Consider the following 18,450-nt stretch of genomic DNA (forward strand, 5'->3'; position numbering starts at 1 on the left):
GACTGGCAGAGAAGTGATTATCTTTCTGTGTTAAGAGATGTCTGGTCAGGTGCACATGAAAGATCAGTGCTCAAAGCGCTGAATGCTCTTCAATGAGAGCCCACTGCTGCCAGTAGCTATGTGTGACTCACTCACTACTGCAGGCAGAAAACACAGGTATCATACATGGGCACATACATGAACACTCAATTGGACAGTGGGTTCAATCACGCACATGCTCACACACATGCACATCTACTCAATTATACACATGATTATTATTCAAATGCACTCCCTTTAAATTAATATAATCTACCTGGTGTTTGGAAACATTTAAATGAATGGCAGCAGTTAAAAGTGGTCAGTACCTGTTTGCCTTTCCTGTATTGGCTGAACCAGCTTCCTGGCTTCTCTTTGTTCCAGGCTGCTAGCTTCACCTGTTCAAAATAATAGAGAAGGAAACAAGGAGTCTCTGTAACACAGGCTTCTGAGGATGTACAGATCTGGTATCTTAACTTGATCACTCTGTTGTTGCGGAGAATGTTCCTACACAGCAGGAAATACCAACTGTGGTGTATTAAAGGTTTTAAAAGGCTTCTAAAGTTTGTCATTTCCACTTTAAAATGTATTTGCCATTATGAAAAATGTAACAGAAAATGTATCAACCCCTAAAAAATTATATTAATTATAATCCATATAATAATTCACATATCCTGTTGCTGCTGGATTATTTTCCTGCTGTGAAAAATAGGGTCAAATTAAGATAGTGCATCTGTAAGACACCAGTTGATCTGAGGCCAATGAATATGTACTGTACACTACTACAATGTTCTAGTTAGGTTGATGTGAGGAAACATCAAGGTAGTTTGAGACTCACAGTTTCAATCCTCTTGTCAGGGTAGAGACAGGTCTCTCCCTCAGCGGTGAAGTTACAGAAGACCTTGATGGAGTCCCTGTGACATCCCTGGTTGGGGTCGATCCAGTAGTCACCTGGGGAGACAGAGACAGCGGTGTCATTTCAATACGGGACAGCAGATCAGGCAAGAGAAAGGGGAAGACATGAAATCATAGAGTATGTATGATGTAACAGGTAATTATCCTGGCTATTGGAGGATTTGGTGGCTCATTTGTTCAATCAAATACAGTGCCGATAGAAAGTCTACTCCTCCTTTGGACTTCTTCACATTCGATTGTGTTACAAAGTGGGATTAAAATGGATTTGATTGTAATTTTTTAAGAACAATTATTGATATCTTTTTTTAAGAATAATGAAAAAGAAAACACTAATATACCTTGATTAGATACATATTCACCCCCCAGAATCAATACATGTTATAAACACATTTGGCAGCGATTACAGCTGTTAGTCTTCTTGGGTAAGTCTCAGAAAAGCTTTACACACCTGGATTGTGCAATATTTGCCCATTATTCTTTTCAAACTGCTTCAAGCTCTGTCAACTCTGTTGGGGATCATGGCTAGAAAGCAATTTTCAAGTGTTGCCATAGATTTGCAAGCAGACTTAACTCAAAAGTGTAACTTGGCCACTGTCTTCTTAGAAGCACTGTCTTCCAGCATAGATTTGGCCTTCTATTTTAGGTTATTGAAAGCTGAAAGGTGAATTGCTCTCTGAGTGTCAGGTGTAAAGCCGACTGAAGCAGGTTTCCCTCTAGGATTTTCCCGTGCTTCATCCTGTTTCTTTTCATCCTGAAAAACTCCCCAGTCTTTGCCGATGTCAAGCATACCCATACCATGATGCAGCCACCACCATGATTGAAAATACGGAGGCAGTGACTCAGTAATGTGTTGTGTTGGCTTTTCCCCAAACAGGCTTTGCATTTAGGCCAAAAAGTGTATTCCTTTGCTGTGTTTTTTGCAGTATTACTTTAGTGCCTTGTTGCATACATATGCATGTTTTGGAATATTTGTATTCTTCTTTTGACTCCGTCATTTAGGTCATTATTGTGGAGTCACTACAATGTTGTTGATCCATCCTCAGTTTTCTCCCATCTAAGCCATTGAACTCTGTAGCTGTTTTAAAATCCCCAATGGCCTCATGGTGACGTCCCTGATCAGTTTCCTTACTGTCCTGCAGCTCAGTTCAGAAGGACGACTGTGTTTTTTATGTGTCTCGGTGGTGTAATACATCATCCACAGCATAATTCTTAACTTGACCGTGCTTAAAGAGATATGCAATGTCTGATTTGTTATTGTTATCCATCTACCAATCACTGGCCTTCTTTATGAGGCTTCAAAAAGCTCCCTGGTCTTTGTAGTTGAATCTGTGCTTGAAATTCCATACTTGACTGAGGGACTTTACATTTGTGGGGGACAGAGACATTATTATTTCACACAGAGTGAGTCCATATAACTTATTATGTGATTTGTCAAATTTGTACTTCTGAGCTAATTTAGGCTTGCCTGAACAAAGGAGCAGAATACTTACGCAACGACTATATTTTAGTTGAAAAAAAATGATAAATTAGCAAAAAAATATATATAATTTTCTTTTCACTTTGACATTATGGAGTATTTTGTGTAGATCAATGACAAAAAAATGCAATTAAATCTATTTCAATCTCACTTTGTAACGCAACAAAATGTGAAGAAGTTCAAGGGGGTGTAGATTTTCTACATGTTCACGTCAATATGAGTGCCAATGCAGGGTGATGAAGGGAGATCTGTGTGCTACGAGGGTGATGAGGTGATGTGCTGACCGTCTCTGTAGCCATGCTGGATCATCATGAGCTCCTTGCAGGTGCGGGCGGGGCTCTCAAAGGTCCCCAGGGGCTTCCTCATCAGCTCCACCTCTGTCTTCATGGAGATGAGGGAGGCAAACACCTCCTCCATGCCCTCTGCCTCCTCCAGCATGGGCTGGTCTGCCTGCAGGAACACCTCCTGCTCCAGATCCATCTTCATCTCTACCTCCTCGTAGGGAGATGCGCCTCCTTGCACCATCCTAGAGTGCCTCTTCCTCTTCCTCCGGCCCTCGTGGTCTCTGATAGGCAGCAGCTGGACCATGGTGGCAGGCGGACCCTGGAGAGAAGGAACACAAGTGGAAGACGGAAGACAAGAAACAACAGTGACTGGGAGAGGCAGAAAAAAAAGAGAACGATGGGGGAAGGAGATGCGTGGAGGTGTGTGTGGTTGAACAACAACAGGCGATGAGACGGAAAAGAGGGGACGGAGAGAAACAGAAAGAGAAAGGTGGGGTGGATAAGAAGTGTGGAGGTGGGGAGGTGTGTGTGGTTGAACAACAACAGGCGATGAGACAGAAAAGAGGGGATGGAGAGAAACAGAAAGAGAAAGGTGGGGTGGATAAGAAGTGTGGAGGTGGGGAGGTGTGTGTGGTTGAACAACAACAGGCGATGAGACGGAAAAGAGGGGACGGAGAGAAACAGAAAGAGAAAGGTGGGGTGGATAAGAAGTGTGGAGGTGGGGAGGTGTGTGTGGTTGAACAACAACAGGCGATGAGACAGAAAAGAGGGGACGGAGAGAAACAGAAAGAGAAAGGTGGGGTGGATAAGAAGTGTGGAGGTGGGGAAGTGTGTGTGGTTGAACAACAACAGGCGATGAGACGGAAAAGAGGGGACGGAGAGAAACAGAAAGAGAAAGGTGGGGTGGATAAGAAGTGTGGAGGTGGGGAGGTGTGTGTGGTTGAACAACAACAGGCGATGAGACAGAAAAGAGGGGATGGAGAGAAACAGAAAGAGAAAGGTGGGGTGGATAAGAAGTGTGGAGGTGGGGAGGTGTGTGTGGTTGAACAACAACAGGCGATGAGACGGAAAAGAGGGGACGGAGAGAAACAGAAAGAGAAAGGTGGGGTGGATAAGAAGTGTGGAGGTGGGGAGGTGTGTGTGGTTGAACAACAACAGGCGATGAGACAGAAAAGAGGGGACGGAGAGAAACAGAAAGAGAAAGGTGGGGTGGATAAGAAGTGTGGAGGTGGGGAGGTGTGTGTGGTTGAACAACAACAGGCGATGAGACGGAAAAGAGGGGACGGAGAGAAACAGAAAGAGAAAGGTGGGGTGGATAAGAAGTGTGGAGGTGGGGAGGTGTGTGTGGTTGAACAACAACAGGCGATGAGACGGAAAAGAGGGGACGGAGAGAAACAGAAAGAGAAAGGTGGGGTGGATGAGAAGTGTGGAGGTGGGGAGGTGTGTGTGTGGAGGACTTACAGGGGGTCCGGGGGATCCGGCGGGGCCAGTGTCTCCTTGGGGTCCGATGGCGCCCTGAAGAAAAGAGTGGAACAAAATCCTGCATCAATCCTCCGGTCACCTGGAGCGATTCTCAAACTAGTTTGCCAAATCCCTCTTTGATCCTGGCAGATATGGTTCTAGGGTTTATAGGATTATCCAGCTCTGTGCATCAGCAGTCTGTGGCCAAAGCCCCTGCTCTCTACATGACACGCTATGGTACTTTTCATAACATCACACCGCACCACTATATCCTATTAAAATACACTCTACCCACAGGAACAACACATCACTGTATGGGCTCACTTTTAAGGCCAAAATACATTTAAAAAGCACAATGTAGAAAATTAGGCTGAACGATGGTTCATTTGGCAAGGCGAGATAACGGCTTGTCTGGCAGCATACGCTCCTGCCAGCTGCTAGCTTTTGGCTGGTGCGTAAGGAGAGGAATGACAATGTGGAGATACAGTCAGATGACTGGACTCACCAGGTCTCCTTTGGATCCTCTCTCACCAACTGCACCCTAACAGGGGAAGAGAGGTCATTTTGAAATAGGAAAAGTCATGTCAGAGTAAAGCAAAGCCAACTATGAAGAGCTGAGTGGGGTGGGGTGACTGAGGAGGAGGGGGCACTTACAGAAAGTCCAGGGGGTCCTGGGGGGCCGGTGGGGCCAGGGAGGCCACCCTTACCCCCGTCTCCTTTGGTTCCTTGTGTGCCCTGATTTCCAGGCAGGCCTCTGTCTCCCTTCTCTCCCAGCTCTCCTGGAGGTCCGATCAGACCGATCAGACCCCCGTGACCTTTATCTCCCTTCCTGCCCGGGTCTCCTTTCAAACCTGGCAGTCCTGGGGGTCCCTGGGAACAACACAAGATCACATTTACACTACATGGTTACACATGGGTGAAAAAGTATAATTGACGTATCACTGGAATTGACCCTATCAAGGCTACCTACCATATGTTATGTGGAAGAGAGTCAATAACAGTACAGTAGGTTGACATATGAACATGTAATATGCATGGGGATCTTACCATGGGTCCAGGGGGTCCCGTCTGGCCTGGGGGGCCGTTTAACCCTTGCTCACCCTGCAAATGAAAACACAAATAGGGGTTAATCAATTAGTGAAGGGCCCCAGCATTGACTGGGGTTGCTGAAGGTCATATGACAACATGTCCCCAAGCCTTGTTGCTGGTTGTACTGAGATGCACCATGCATGTTGATAGTAAACCAAGACAGTTTATACTAAACTAATTAGGGAGACATGATGAGTGGAGCAGCAGAGCCACAGGCTACAGTAGAGGGAGATGTATGTTTGAGTTAGAGTAAGGAGAGGAGAGGAGAGGTGGACTCACCCCGGGGCCTGGGATCCCTCGGAGGCCCTCTGGGCCAGGCTTCCCTGAATGTCCCTGGGGCCCCACTGGCCCTGTCTTCCCCACCAGACCCTCAGCCCCATTGGTCCCCTAAAGGAAGGAGAGAGAGGAACAGAATGACAGGGTGGTGAGGAAATCAAAACGGAGTAAAACTGACATGTGTGGTGTACAATGTAGTAGCCTTTTCTTTTGGGGGACTTTCTTCATATTTCATGAATGAGTTGAGTGTTGTTGAGTGTTCCACACATCCTTACCTTTGCTCCCTTCATTCCTTGTTTCCCTTCTTTTCCAGCAGCTCCCAAGTGGCCCTGGTGAGAGAGAGGGGGGGGGGGGGTAGATAGATAGAGAGAGAGAGAGAGAGAGAGAGAGAGAGAGAGAGAGAGAGAGAGAGAGAGAGAGAGAGAGAGAGAGAGAGAGAGTGAGAAAGCGAGAGAGAGAGAGAGAGAGGGAGAGAGAGAGAGAGGTGGGGGAACATGAGGACAGAGTTTCAGCTGCTGGGGACAATACCCGAGTGCTTAAAAGCCTTACACTGCTTTTGTTCTTCTAAAACAGATAGAGGTCAATAAAATCCCTGAAGATATCCGAGTCTGTAGAAATATACAACAATAAAGGCATGCACGCAAGCCCCACTCTCTCTCTCTCTCTCTCTCTCTCTCTCTCTCTCTCTCTCTCTCTCTCTCTCTCTCTCTCTCTCTCTCTCTCTCTCTCTCTCTCTCTCTCTCTCTCTCTCTCTCTCTCTCTCTCTCTCTCTCTCTCTCTCTCTCTCTCTCTCTCTCTTTCTCTCTCTCTCTCTCTCTCTCTCTCTCTCTCTCTCTCTCTCTCTCTCTCTCTCTCTCTCTCTCTCTCTCTCTCTCTCTCTCTCTCTCTCCAACACTCACCCTTCTCCCGGGGGGCCCGGAAGGGCCCAGTTCTCCAGAGGCTCCTGGGGGTCCCTGAGGACAGAGTTGAAACACACAACAACCACACACAGTCACAAAGACAACAACCACACACAGTCACAAAGACAACAACCACACACAGTCTCAAAGACAACAAGCACACACAGTCTAAAAGACTCAGGGAAGAAAGCACAGCATATCCATGAATAAGTCAAGCCTCTCTGTATGTGACAAAGTACAAAGGCAATACTATATCTTTGGTATGCATGCACTTTATGTATGTGATACAGTTGAATGAGCTCAGAGAACATACACAGTTACACATGTTTATGCTGTTCGTATGAATTCCTGTGTGATGTAAATGCTGTACTGTACTTACGGCTTTCCCAGGATCACCGTTGTCTCCCTTTGCTCCCGGTCCACCGTCAACTCCCTGTTCCAACCAGAAACACACATTCAGAGGAGGAACAGAAGAATCAGTCATCTACTGCCGTCAATATTAGAAATGCAATTCAAAAACAGTACAAGGGGTTTTGTATTACTTGGTTCTACAGGTGCTGTACTCACATTGATCCCTGCTTCTCCAGGGGGTCCAGAATCTCCTGGGAATCCAATGGGCCCCTACAGAGGACCGGGAGTGGTTAGTTACCAATGACTGTTAGTTGCAGCAGCATCGCTTGAGATTAATCTAATGCATTGGTCTGCCACCAACTCAAGAACCAGTTGGTAGAGGATTAGTGGCCTAAAGGAATAGTGACTAGCAGATGAGTGGCCTAAAGGACTAGTGACTAGCAGATGAGTGGCCTAAAGGACTAGTGACTAGCAGATGAGTGGCCTAAAGGACTAGTGACTAGCAGATGAGTGGCCTAAAGGACTAGTGACTAGCAAATGAGTGGCCTAAAGGACTAGTGACTAGCAGATGAGTGGCCTAAAGGACTAGTGACTAGCAGATGAGTGGCCTAAAGGACTAGTGACTAGCAGATGAGTGACCTAAAGGACTAGTGACTAGCAGATGAGTGGCCTAAAGGACTAGTAACTAGCAGATGAGTGGCCTAAAGGACTAGTGACTAGCAGATGAGTGGCCTAAAGGACTAGTAACTAGCAGATGAGTGGCCTAAAGGACTAGTGACTAGCAGATGAGTGGCCTAAAGGACTAGTGACTAGCAGATGAGTGGCCTAAAGGACTAGTGACTAGCAGATGAGTGGCCTAAAGGACTAGTGACTAGCAGATGAGTGGCCTAAAGGACTAGTGACTAGCAGATGAGTGGCCTAAAGGACTAGTGACTAGCAGATGAGTGGTCTAAAGGACTAGTGACTAGCAGATGAGTGGCCTAAAGGACTAGTAACTAGCAGATGAGTGGCCTAAAGGACTAGTGACTAGCAGATGAGTGGCCTAAAGGACTAGTGACTAGCAGATGAGTGGTCTAAAGGACTAGTGACTAGCAGATGAGTGGCCTAAAGGACTAGTAACTAGCAGATGAGTGGCCTAAAGGACTAGTGACTAGCAGATGAGTGGCCTAAAGGACTAGTAACTAGCAGATGAGAGGCCTAAAGGACTAGTGACTAGCAGATGAGTGACCTAAAGGACTAGTGACTAGCAGATGAGTGACCTAAAGGACTAGTGACTAGCAGATGAGTGGCCTAAAGGACTAGTGACTAGCAGATGAGTGGCCTAAAGGACTAGTGACTAGCATGTGAGTGGCCTAAAGGACTAGTGACTAGCAGATGAGTGACCTAAAGGACTAGTGACTAGCAGATGAGTGGCCTAAAGGACTAGTGACTAGCAGATGAGTGGCCTAAAGGACTAGTGACTAGCAGATGAGTGGCCTAAAGGACTAGTGACTAGCAGATGAGTGGCCTAAAGGACTAGTAACTAGCAGATGAGTGGCCTAAAGGACTAGTGACTAGCAGATGAGTGGCCTAAAGGACTAGTGACTAGCAGATGAGTGGTCTAAAGGACTATTGACTAGCAGATGAGTGGCCTAAAGGACTAGTGACTAGCAGATGAGTGGCCTAAAGGACTAGTGACTAGCAGATGAGTGGCCTAAAGGACTAGTGACTAGCAGATGAGTGGTCTAAAGGACTAGTGACTAGCAGATGAGTGGCCTAAAGGACTAGTAACTAGCAGATGAGTGGCCTAAAGGACTAGTGACTAGCAGATGAGTGGCCTAAAGGACTAGTAACTAGCAGATGAGTGGCCTAAAGGACTAGTGACTAGCAGATGAGTGACCTAAAGGACTAGTGACTAGCAGATGGGTGACCTAAAGGACTAGTGACTAGCAGATGAGTGGCCTAAAGGACTAGTGACTAGCAGATGAGTGGCCTAAAGGACTAGTGACTAGCAGATGAGTGGCCTAAAGAACTAGTGACTAGCAGATGAGTGACCTAAAGGACTAGTAACTAGCAGATGAGTGGCCTAAAGGACTAGTGACTAGCAGATGAGTGGCCTAAAGGACTAGTGACTAGCAGATGAGTGGCCTAAAGGACTAGTGACTAGCAGATGAGTGGCCTAAAGGACTAGTGACTAGCAGATGAGTGGCCTAAAGGACTAGTGACTAGCAGTTGAGTGGCCTAAAGGACTAGTGACTAGCAGATGAGTGGCCTAAAGGACTAGTGACTAGCAGATGAGTGGCCTAAAGGAATAGTGACTAGCAGATGAGTGGCCTAAAGGAATAGTGACTAGCAAATGAGTGGCCTAAAGGACTAGTGACTAGCAGATGAGTGGCCTAAAGGACTAGTGACTAGCAGATGAGTGGCCTAAAGGACTAGTGACTAGCAGATGAGTGGCCTAAAGGAATAGTGACTAGCAGATGAGTGGCCTAAAGGACTAGTGACTAGCAAATGAGTGGCCTAAAGGACTAGTGACTAGCAGATGAGTGACCTAAAGGACTAGTGACTAGCAGATGAGTGGCCTAAAGGACTAGTGACTAGCAGATGAGTGGCCTAAAGGACTAGTGACTAGCAGATGAGTGGCCTAAAGGACTAGTGACTAGCAGATGAGTGGCCTAAAGGACTAGTGACTAGCAGATGAGTGGCCTAAAGGACTAGTGACTAGCAGTTGAGTGGCCTAAAGGACTAGTGACTAGCAGATGAGTGGCCTAAAGGACTAGTGACTAGCAGATGAGTGGCCTAAAGGAATAGTGACTAGCAGATGAGTGGCCTAAAGGACTAGTGACTAGCAAATGATTGGCCTAAAGGACTAGTGACTAGCAGATGAGTGGCCTAAAGGACTAGTGACTAGCAGATGAGTGGCCTAAAGGACTAGTGACTAGCAGATGAGTGGCCTAAAGGAATAGTGACTAGCAGATGAGTGGCCTAAAAGACTAGTGACTAGCAAATGAGTGGCCTAAAGGACTAGTGACTAGCAGATGAGTGGCCTAAAGGACTAGTGACTAGCAGATGAGTGGCCTAAAGGACTAGTGACTAGCAGATGAGTGGTCTAAAGGACTAGTGACTAGCAGATGAGTGGCCTAAAGGACTAGTAACTAGCAGATGAGTGGCCTAAAGGACTAGTGACTAGCAGATGAGTGGCCTAAAGGACTAGTAACTAGCAGATGAGTGGCCTAAAGGACTAGTGACTAGCAGATGAGTGACCTAAAGGACTAGTGACTAGCAGATGAGTGACCTAAAGGACTAGTGACTAGCAGATGAGTGGCCTAAAGGACTAGTGACTAGCAGATGAGTGGCCTAAAGGACTAGTGACTAGCAGATGAGTGGCCTAAAGGACTAGTGACTAGCAGATGAGTGACCTAAAGGACTAGTAACTAGCAGATGAGTGGCCTAAAGGACTAGTGACTAGCAGATGAGTGGCCTAAAGGACTAGTGACTAGCAGATGAGTGGCCTAAAGGACTAGTGACTAACAGATGAGTGGCCTAAAGGACTAGTGACTAGCAGATGAGTGACCTAAAGGACTAGTAACTAGCAGATGAGTGGCCTAAAGGACTAGTGACTAGCAGATGAGTGGCCTAAAGGACTAGTGACTAGCAGATGAGTGACCTAAAGGACTAGTAACTAGCAGATGAGTGGCCTAAAGGACTAGTGACTAGCAGATGAGTGGCCTAAAGGACTAGTGACTAGCAGATGAGTGGTCTAAAGGACTAGTGACTAGCAGATGAGTGGCCTAAAGGACTAGTGACTAGCAGATGAGTGGCCTAAAGGACTAGTGACTAGCAGATGAGTGGCCTAAAGGACTAGTGACTAGCAGATGAGTGGTCTAAAGGACTAGTGACTAGCAGATGAGTGGCCTAAAGGACTAGTGACTAGCAGATGAGTGGTCTAAAGGACTAGTGACTAGCAGATGAGTGGCCTAAAGGAATAGTGACTAGCAGATGAGTGGCCTAAAGGACTAGTGACTAGCAGATGAGTGGCCTAAAGGACTAGTGACTAGCAGATGAGTGGTCTAAAGGACTAGTGACTAGCAGATGAGTGTCCTAAAGGACTAGTGACTAGCAGATGAGTGGTCTAAAGGACTAGTGACTAGCAGATGAGTGGCCTAAAGGACTAGTGACTAGCAGATGAGTGGCCTAAAGGACTAGTGACTAGCAGATGAGTGGTCTAAAGGACTAGTGACTAGCAGATGAGTGGCCTAAAGGACTAGTGACTAGCAGATGAGTGACCTAAAGGACTAGTGACTAGCAGATGAGTGGCCTAAAGGACTAGTGACTAGCAGATGAGTGACCTAAAGGACTAGTGACTAGCAGATGAGTGGCCTAAAGGACTAGTGACTAGCAGATGAGTGGCCTAAAGGACTAGTGACTAGCAGATGAGTGGCCTAAAGGACTAGTGACTAGCAGATGAGTGGCCTAAAGGACTAGTGACTAGCAGATGAGTGGCCTAAAGGACTAGTGACTAGCAGATGAGTGGCCTAAAGGACTAGTGACTAGCAGATGAGTGGCCTAGAGGACTAGTGACTAGCAGATGAGTGGCCTAAAGGACTAGTGACTAGCAGATGAGTGGCCTAAAGGACTAGTGACTAGCAGATGAGTGGCCTAAAGGAATAGTGACTAGCAGATGAGTGGCCTAAAGGACTAGTGACTAGCAAATGAGTGGCCTAAAGGACTAGTGACTAGCAGATGAGTGGCCTAAAGGACTAGTGACTAGCAGATGAGTGGCCTAAAGGACTAGTGACTAGCAGATGAGTGGCCTAAAGGAATAGTGACTAGCAGATGAGTGGCCTAAAGGACTAGTGACTAGCAAATGAGTGGCCTAAAGGACTAGTGACTAGCAGATGAGTGGCCTAAAGGACTAGTGACTAGCAGATGAGTGGCCTAAAGGACTAGTGACTAGCAGATGAGTGGCCTACATAGATATCTACTCACAGGGTTTCCTTTGGGTCCGTCCTCCCCTGGCGTACCTCTGACTCCTGCAGGTCCTGCTGCTCCGGAGGGGCCAGAGTCACCCTTCTCCCCCAGCTCCCCTTTACCACCCTGGGGGCACAATACAATCATACAGTGAGTGGTTGAGACAGATAGAGAGAGAGAGAGAGAGAGAGAGAGAGAGAGAGAGAGAGAGAGAGAGAGAGAGAGAGAGAGAGAGAGAGAGAGAGAGAGAGAGAGAGAGAGAGAGAGAGAGAGAGAGAGAGAGAGAGAGAGAGAGAGAGAGAGAGAGGGAAGAAGTGAAGAAGTGAAGAAGTGAAGAAGTGAAGAAGAGGATGAGAGAAAGATGACTTACAGCGGCACCAGTGTCTCCAACTGGTCCCGGGTCCCCAGCCTCTCCATCCTCCCCCTTCTCTCCAACGATCCCAGGCTGGCCCACTCCACCAGGCTGGCCAGCAGTGCCCTGTTACAACACAACACAACAGAACCACTTGAACCAACACACTGACAGGAGGACTGAAATAATAAATATTTCATCTACAGGTTTCTTGTGTAGATGTTGTTTTGTGTGTCTGCTGTTCTCTGTCAGGGTGCTGAGACAGCAGCTGCACCATCATGACTAGGATAAACTATTGACTGCTGTCTGTGTGTGTGAGTTTCCTCTTGATGCGATCTGAGTAACAGAGTGTGGAGTCAGTCTCTATGTGTCCGTGTGTGTCAATGTGGAAGTGTGTGCTGGCTGTCTCGAGAGAAAAACAGTGAAAGCATCTCTCTCTTTGGTAGAGTGCACAAATTGGAGCGTGTGAAAGAGTGGAAGACTATCCTGCCTGCAGTGCAAGCCAGCTCTTCTATTTCCCACAAAGACGCAAAGCTTCTCTTTATCCATTTCTCTCTCACAACATCACCTGTATCAATCCATTTATGGACCGCTCCATCTCTACACCCTTCTATTTCCATGGCACCATATGAATCCGACCTGGGTTCAAATGGTATTCAACATCTTTCAAATAGTGCCTGATTGAGCTTGGATAGGAAACTAGAACCAATGGGATAGTCCCAAAAGTACAAACCCCGCCCATCTAGCACTCCAGTCAAATGCTCAAATAAAGTATGTGATCTTTAAAATGATATTTGTAACCAGGTCTGATGTGACAATCTGAATCAGTACCACTGAATCCATACAAGCATTTCACTACACCCACAATAACATCTGCTAAATATGTCTATGTGACCAATACAATTTGATTTGATTTGATTTTTGTCCATGTGTGTGTGTGGCGTGGCTTCTTTCCGTCTCTCTCTCGTGAATAATTGATTGGTGTGAGATGTTGAGAGGTTGGCCATTAATAGAGGTAAATATAACTTCCTCTCAGGGATGATTGTCTAATACTCCTTAATGATTTATAGAGCGGTAAATATAACTCCCTCTGAGGGATTACATTGTAATAGCACTTAATAATTCACAGCTCCAAACCGGCAGAGGGTCTGGGAGTGGGAGAGGGGTAGAGGGTAGAGAAGTGTGTGTGCCTTGTGTGAAGTAACAACCCTATTGGTGGGTGTGTTCTGATAGTCGGTAGTGTAGATTTGAGTAGAAGTGAGAGCTGCGCAAAATAGTATACCGTCTTGCAACATAAACCATCTAATACTGTAGCAAACCCAATACATAGAAAGGTGGTCAGATAAGGTCAGAAATATACTGTACCTCTCCACCAATGGACCCCTGGGGGCCTCTGGGGCCATGTTGTCCTGGAGGGCCCTGAGGAGAAAATAAATCATTAGCCATTGACTTGAGACAGCACATACATGCACAAGTACACGCAGATGCACACGCAGACACAAACACACACACACCTCTATCCCAAAGGAAGTAGACTGTGTGAACCACCAGGCAGCTCCTCCCTGGGTACGGTGACTGTGTGCTAGTCCTTCAGTCTACTGAGGGCCTGGTGGCTGGTGCAACATATCCCCAGAACAGAACCAGCCTCTATGATCATTATCTCACTGACATGATGAAGACACCCCGAGGACAAGCCATTACCCTCAATGACACACAGAAAGGTTCTTTCTCTTTCTCCCTCCCTCTCACTCTGTCCCTAACTCTCTGTCTCTATCTCCCTCTCTCTCTTCCGGTCTTTCACCCCCTCTCTCTGTACAGTATCTCCCTCTCTTTCTCTCCCTTCATCTCTCTCTCCCTCCCTCTATCCCCTCCTTCTCTCTCTCTCTCTCTAAGAGGAGCCTCTAGTTCTCTCCAAGAACACATGATCAGGCTACAGGGGAAATGAGAGCGCTCTAGCCAGTCAGTGTGATGGGATTCCACCCCTCTGTGCACCTCAACATGGACAACAAGCTATTCATCCTAACTGCACTGACTGCTCCCTTCCAGTCCAGAGTTAATGGTTAGCTGTGCTTCACAAATGCTGAAAACCCAATACAGTGAGAGCCTGTACACACAGCACTAAGACAGACAGACATACTCCAGACACTACTACATCCACTACAGTAAGCACATATCCTATAATCCTGCTACTGGGGAGCTACGCGGGCATTAGAAGCTGCAATCCTGTGAACCACAGCATTCACATGGATGAGGCTTTCCCAGTGAGATCTCTTTCCTCCTTGCCCTGTCTCTCTCACATCCCTCTCTCTATCCCTCCATATCTTTCATTCCCTCTCATCCTCTCCCTCTCTCTTTTTTCCCTCTTTTGTTTTTTGTTCCGTTTTGACGCTTCCTTTCCCTCTCCCTAATCAGGCTGAGTGTGCTGTGGCGCTAGCTGTGTGTGTAGAATCTTATTTAGCATGTGTTCACGGTCTGTGGCGTTCTGAAATGACTGTCACAATAGAAGGAAGATGCTCATTAGACAGGCCCGGCTCAGGCTAATCTGATTAGCAGCTGTCACACTGCCGTCTTCCTCCTCAAACCACCGCCCTCTCTCTCTCTCTCTCTCTCTCTCTCTCTCTCTCTCTCCATCCCTATCCCTCACTTTCTCTCTCCCTCCTTCACTCCACTGACTCTTCGACTTTTCTCCCTCTCACTCTCTCACTCTCCCTCTCTTCAGAGGAACTCCTTGTTACTTTTAGACACAAAGCCCTAGTCCTCTCTGGATGTGTAGCTGGACGTGTCATGGCTGTTACGCTCCAGACACTCTACATGGAGCCAGACTCTAGACACTGCCTCCAAGAAGGCAGTGTCTAGTTAGTTAGGCTTCGTGGCACAATGAAGATGAGAGACATACTTAAGGAATGATCTTTGGTGGGAGAGTCCAGTGAGGCTGCCAGGTCAACAATAGGATATAGGGAAATGATGTCATTGTCCAGTACTCACCATCGTGCCCACGTGTCCACTGTCTCCCTTCTCTCCTGGGAGTCCTGGCATGCCCTGTAAAGACAGAGAATGGTTAGAGGCGCAGTAGTAGGGATACTGCAATGCTATCAGCTATGTGCTGTTGATGAGAGATGGTACAGTCCACCTGTCAGCTATATGCTGGAGTCAGAGAGATGGATGGTACAGTCCAACAGAGGGGTGTCTCGTCTCCTCACCTGTAGTCCAGTGGGTCCTGTGGCCCCCTTGTGGCCTCTCGCTCCCTCGTCTCCCTTCGGCCCGTACATCCCCTGCTGGCCCCTCGGCCCCGGCTCCCCGTCCACACCCTGAAACACACACAGAGGTCAGTGCTGTACACACATGCAGTTCACACAGACACACAATAAAGACAGATACATTGAATAGACGTACTGGTAACCCTGGATGGCCGACAGGTCCCTGGATTCCAATAGGTCCTGAAGGGCCCTGGAGAAGAGACCGAGAAACAGAGATGCTGTTGACAGTATACTGCATATCAATCATACACTGCAGGAAAACACTGCTGTGTCGGGAGCTCAAAAAACACAACTACTGTGAAATTGCAGCTGTTGATGGTAGCTGTTTGTGATTGCTTGGCTTCTGAAAGTGTTAGACAGTATTTTAAATAGTTTGATAGAGCTGCCAGGGCTAGGATAAGATAAAGTGCATGAAGATGCACAGTGCATGCTAACTAGACCATGAAGAAAGGCTTATAATGCCTATAATGAGTATAACAGCTCACATACAGTAATATACTGTATAGTCAATTATAACTGCACATAATTATCTCAACGCTCAATTATAAACCCTTTCTCATTTACTGAGTCATTAATTTGAATTATCCTAGTGATAGCAGCTGGTGACGGGGAGGATACTGGCCGGTGCTTAATACTGTGATTGGTGATGTCATATCCTGTCAGGTGTGTAATACTGTGACCGGTGATGTCATATCCTGTCAGGTGTGAAATACTTTCACTGGTGATGTCATATCCTGTCAGGTGTGTATGCCGCATTCAAAACAACTGGGAACTGAGAACTTGGAAACCTCTGATTTCAGTGCGTTCAAGACAACTGGGAACTCTGGGAAAAACTAGCTCTGGCCGGGAGAAATCATTTTGAACAGTCATCCATGTCGGATTTCCAAGTCGGAAACTTTCCGACCTGAAGATCACTGACATCACGATTTGACTTCGTTTTTTTTCTAGTGATGTCATATCCTGTCAGGTGTGTAGAACTGTGGCTGGTGATGTCATATCCTGCCAGGTATGTAGTACCAGAGCAGAAGAGGCGAAGCGCCCAAAATCCATCCGCATGAGATAAGCCCTTTTTGTATGGAGGTCTATGAGAGAGTGTCGAATTATGTGAGGCTTATTTGATCGAATAGAAGTTTCGTAATGTTTAGGCTGTTACAAATGTACTGATATAAGTGGATGCATTTGGCATTTCGGCAAATTTGAGAAAAACAACTTAGTTGTGGCTGTTGTTCACACTCGTATCTGCCCTCTCATTGGCTAGAATGGTCCCACCTGATCTCGCCTTCATTGAGGACGTATTGTTAGAGTGGTCACTCGGCTATATTGTTAAGATTGGTAGTACTGTGGCTGGTGATGTCATATACTGTCAGGAGTGTAGTACTATGGCTTGCGATGTCATATCCTGCCAGGTGAGTAGTACCAGAGATACTGGTTATAATGACGAGATGCTTGTGTCTCCGCTCTAACAATGGGATTCGTTGTCCACAGAGCGGAACGGCGGGCTGTCAGGCTCCCGCCTATTCCTCTCTTTGGATTGGTGGATACATCTTGTTAATTGAATACTTGTTTGAAACTGAGGTTTGGGATGTGGAACTGGAGACAAGTGGGAGTGGACTTGCTTGGCGGGGGATAGAATGATGTTCAAAGATAAAATTAAAAATAAAGCTAGTTCGGTCCCCATTTTGACTTGGTGGGAGATCTGCCGACGTGCCCTTGGGCGGGGCCCTGGTTGCTCCCGTGGGTCACTCTAGACGGGAGACGGTTAGATGACTAAATGTAATGTAAATGTTGAGCGGCTTCACTGCAGGTAGATTGTATGTTATAATATTCAATAAAAAATCATATATAAAAATAATAATAATACTTGTTTGAATATTAGATGAGGAGTGTTGACATCAGCCACCTGTATTCAACGGAGAGTAAGATGATCGTTTCATGAATATGAACAGTCTGTTCTCGAATTTCAACAGGGACAACTCTGATAAAGTGTTTTTTCTCAAAGTTGCCGGGATGTCACATGCGTCACACTTATAACACCACACTCGTAACAACCGAAGCATTATGAAACGTCTATTAGATCAAATAAGCCTCACGTATCAAAATAGCAATTTATGTTAATCTTGACTAAATTCAAAACTTTCATTGCCCCGCACACAAAAACTCTTCACCTATTTAATAATTAAGGATTTGCTTAACATGGGCAGATTTGGGCCAGAGATAGGATCTTCCCCTCCCTCTCTCTGGTAGTACTGTGTCTGGTGATGTCATGTCCTGTCAGGTGTATAATTCTGTGGCTTGTGAGGCTAAAAGACAGTGTTGTGGTTGATATCTCGCCAGATGAAGACTCACAGATTCTCCTTTGTCTCCTTTACTGCCCTTCTGGCCTGGTCCTCCTGTCTCGCCCTGTAGACAACACACACACAGACACAGACACACACACACACACACACACACACACACACACACACACACACACACACACACACACACACACACACACACACACACACACACACACACACACACACACACACACACACACACACACACACACACACACACACACACACACACACACACACACATGTTGCAGAGATATAAAGACACACACATAGTAACCCATACACCTCCCAACCACACAACATCAAAGGCCACTAGGTGAGTGGACTCCATGGCCAAAAGGACAATAGATCAATTGACTAGCAATAGAAAACCCCAGCAGTGCTTCAGGCCTTGAGGGCCAGTAGTTGGATTCTCCTAAGTTGTCCCTCTACAGTGGTATGGAACCTGTGTACAGGTGTAAGTACCTTGTCTCCGTCCTCTCCTGGAGGCCCAGCTTGGCCAGCAGCCCCAGGCAGCCCCACAGGCCCCTGCGCCCCGTCCTGTCCAGCCGGCCCGATGGGCCCCTTCTCTCCCTGGGGAACAGACGGATGAGGAAACACCGTTAGTCTAACCACCGCCACTATTCTAGTCTCATATTGCACCATGCCATATTGATTAATAGATAACACAGAGAGAGTGGAACATGCACACACACACACGCGCGCGCGTAAACACTGATTATGACACATACAGTACAGAGGAACCCACACAGGCTGTTTATTTCTCAGTAATGAGCAGTGAT

General features: G+C 46.7%; 1 protein-coding gene across 2 annotated transcripts in view; it reads right to left on the reverse strand.

Annotated features, from left to right (window-relative positions):
- The window catches only part of LOC139565148 (collagen alpha-1(XI) chain-like), a 105,981-nt gene that overhangs the window by 8,141 nt on the left and 79,390 nt on the right, over positions 1-18,450 (reverse strand). For both annotated transcript variants that reach the window (XM_071385260.1, XM_071385261.1), the window contains 20 exons: positions 18,134-18,241; positions 17,676-17,729; positions 15,466-15,519; positions 15,273-15,380; positions 15,058-15,111; positions 13,438-13,491; positions 12,091-12,198; positions 11,739-11,846; positions 6,987-7,040; positions 6,799-6,852; positions 6,420-6,473; positions 5,796-5,849; positions 5,524-5,631; positions 5,203-5,256; positions 4,810-5,025; positions 4,661-4,696; positions 4,156-4,209; positions 2,695-3,013; positions 857-969; positions 348-416 (listed from right to left, as the gene is read on the reverse strand). In XM_071385260.1, the coding sequence (XP_071241361.1) occupies positions 348-416; positions 857-969; positions 2,695-3,013; positions 4,156-4,209; positions 4,661-4,696; positions 4,810-5,025; positions 5,203-5,256; positions 5,524-5,631; positions 5,796-5,849; positions 6,420-6,473; positions 6,799-6,852; positions 6,987-7,040; positions 11,739-11,846; positions 12,091-12,198; positions 13,438-13,491; positions 15,058-15,111; positions 15,273-15,380; positions 15,466-15,519; positions 17,676-17,729; positions 18,134-18,241 (1,833 nt within the window). The remainder of the gene's footprint in view (positions 1-347; positions 417-856; positions 970-2,694; positions 3,014-4,155; positions 4,210-4,660; positions 4,697-4,809; positions 5,026-5,202; positions 5,257-5,523; positions 5,632-5,795; positions 5,850-6,419; positions 6,474-6,798; positions 6,853-6,986; positions 7,041-11,738; positions 11,847-12,090; positions 12,199-13,437; positions 13,492-15,057; positions 15,112-15,272; positions 15,381-15,465; positions 15,520-17,675; positions 17,730-18,133; positions 18,242-18,450) is intronic.

Source organism: Salvelinus alpinus, chromosome 36 (genome assembly GCF_045679555.1).
Source record: "Salvelinus alpinus chromosome 36, SLU_Salpinus.1, whole genome shotgun sequence".
In the NCBI taxonomy this organism is placed as follows: Eukaryota; Metazoa; Chordata; class Actinopteri; order Salmoniformes; family Salmonidae; genus Salvelinus; species Salvelinus alpinus.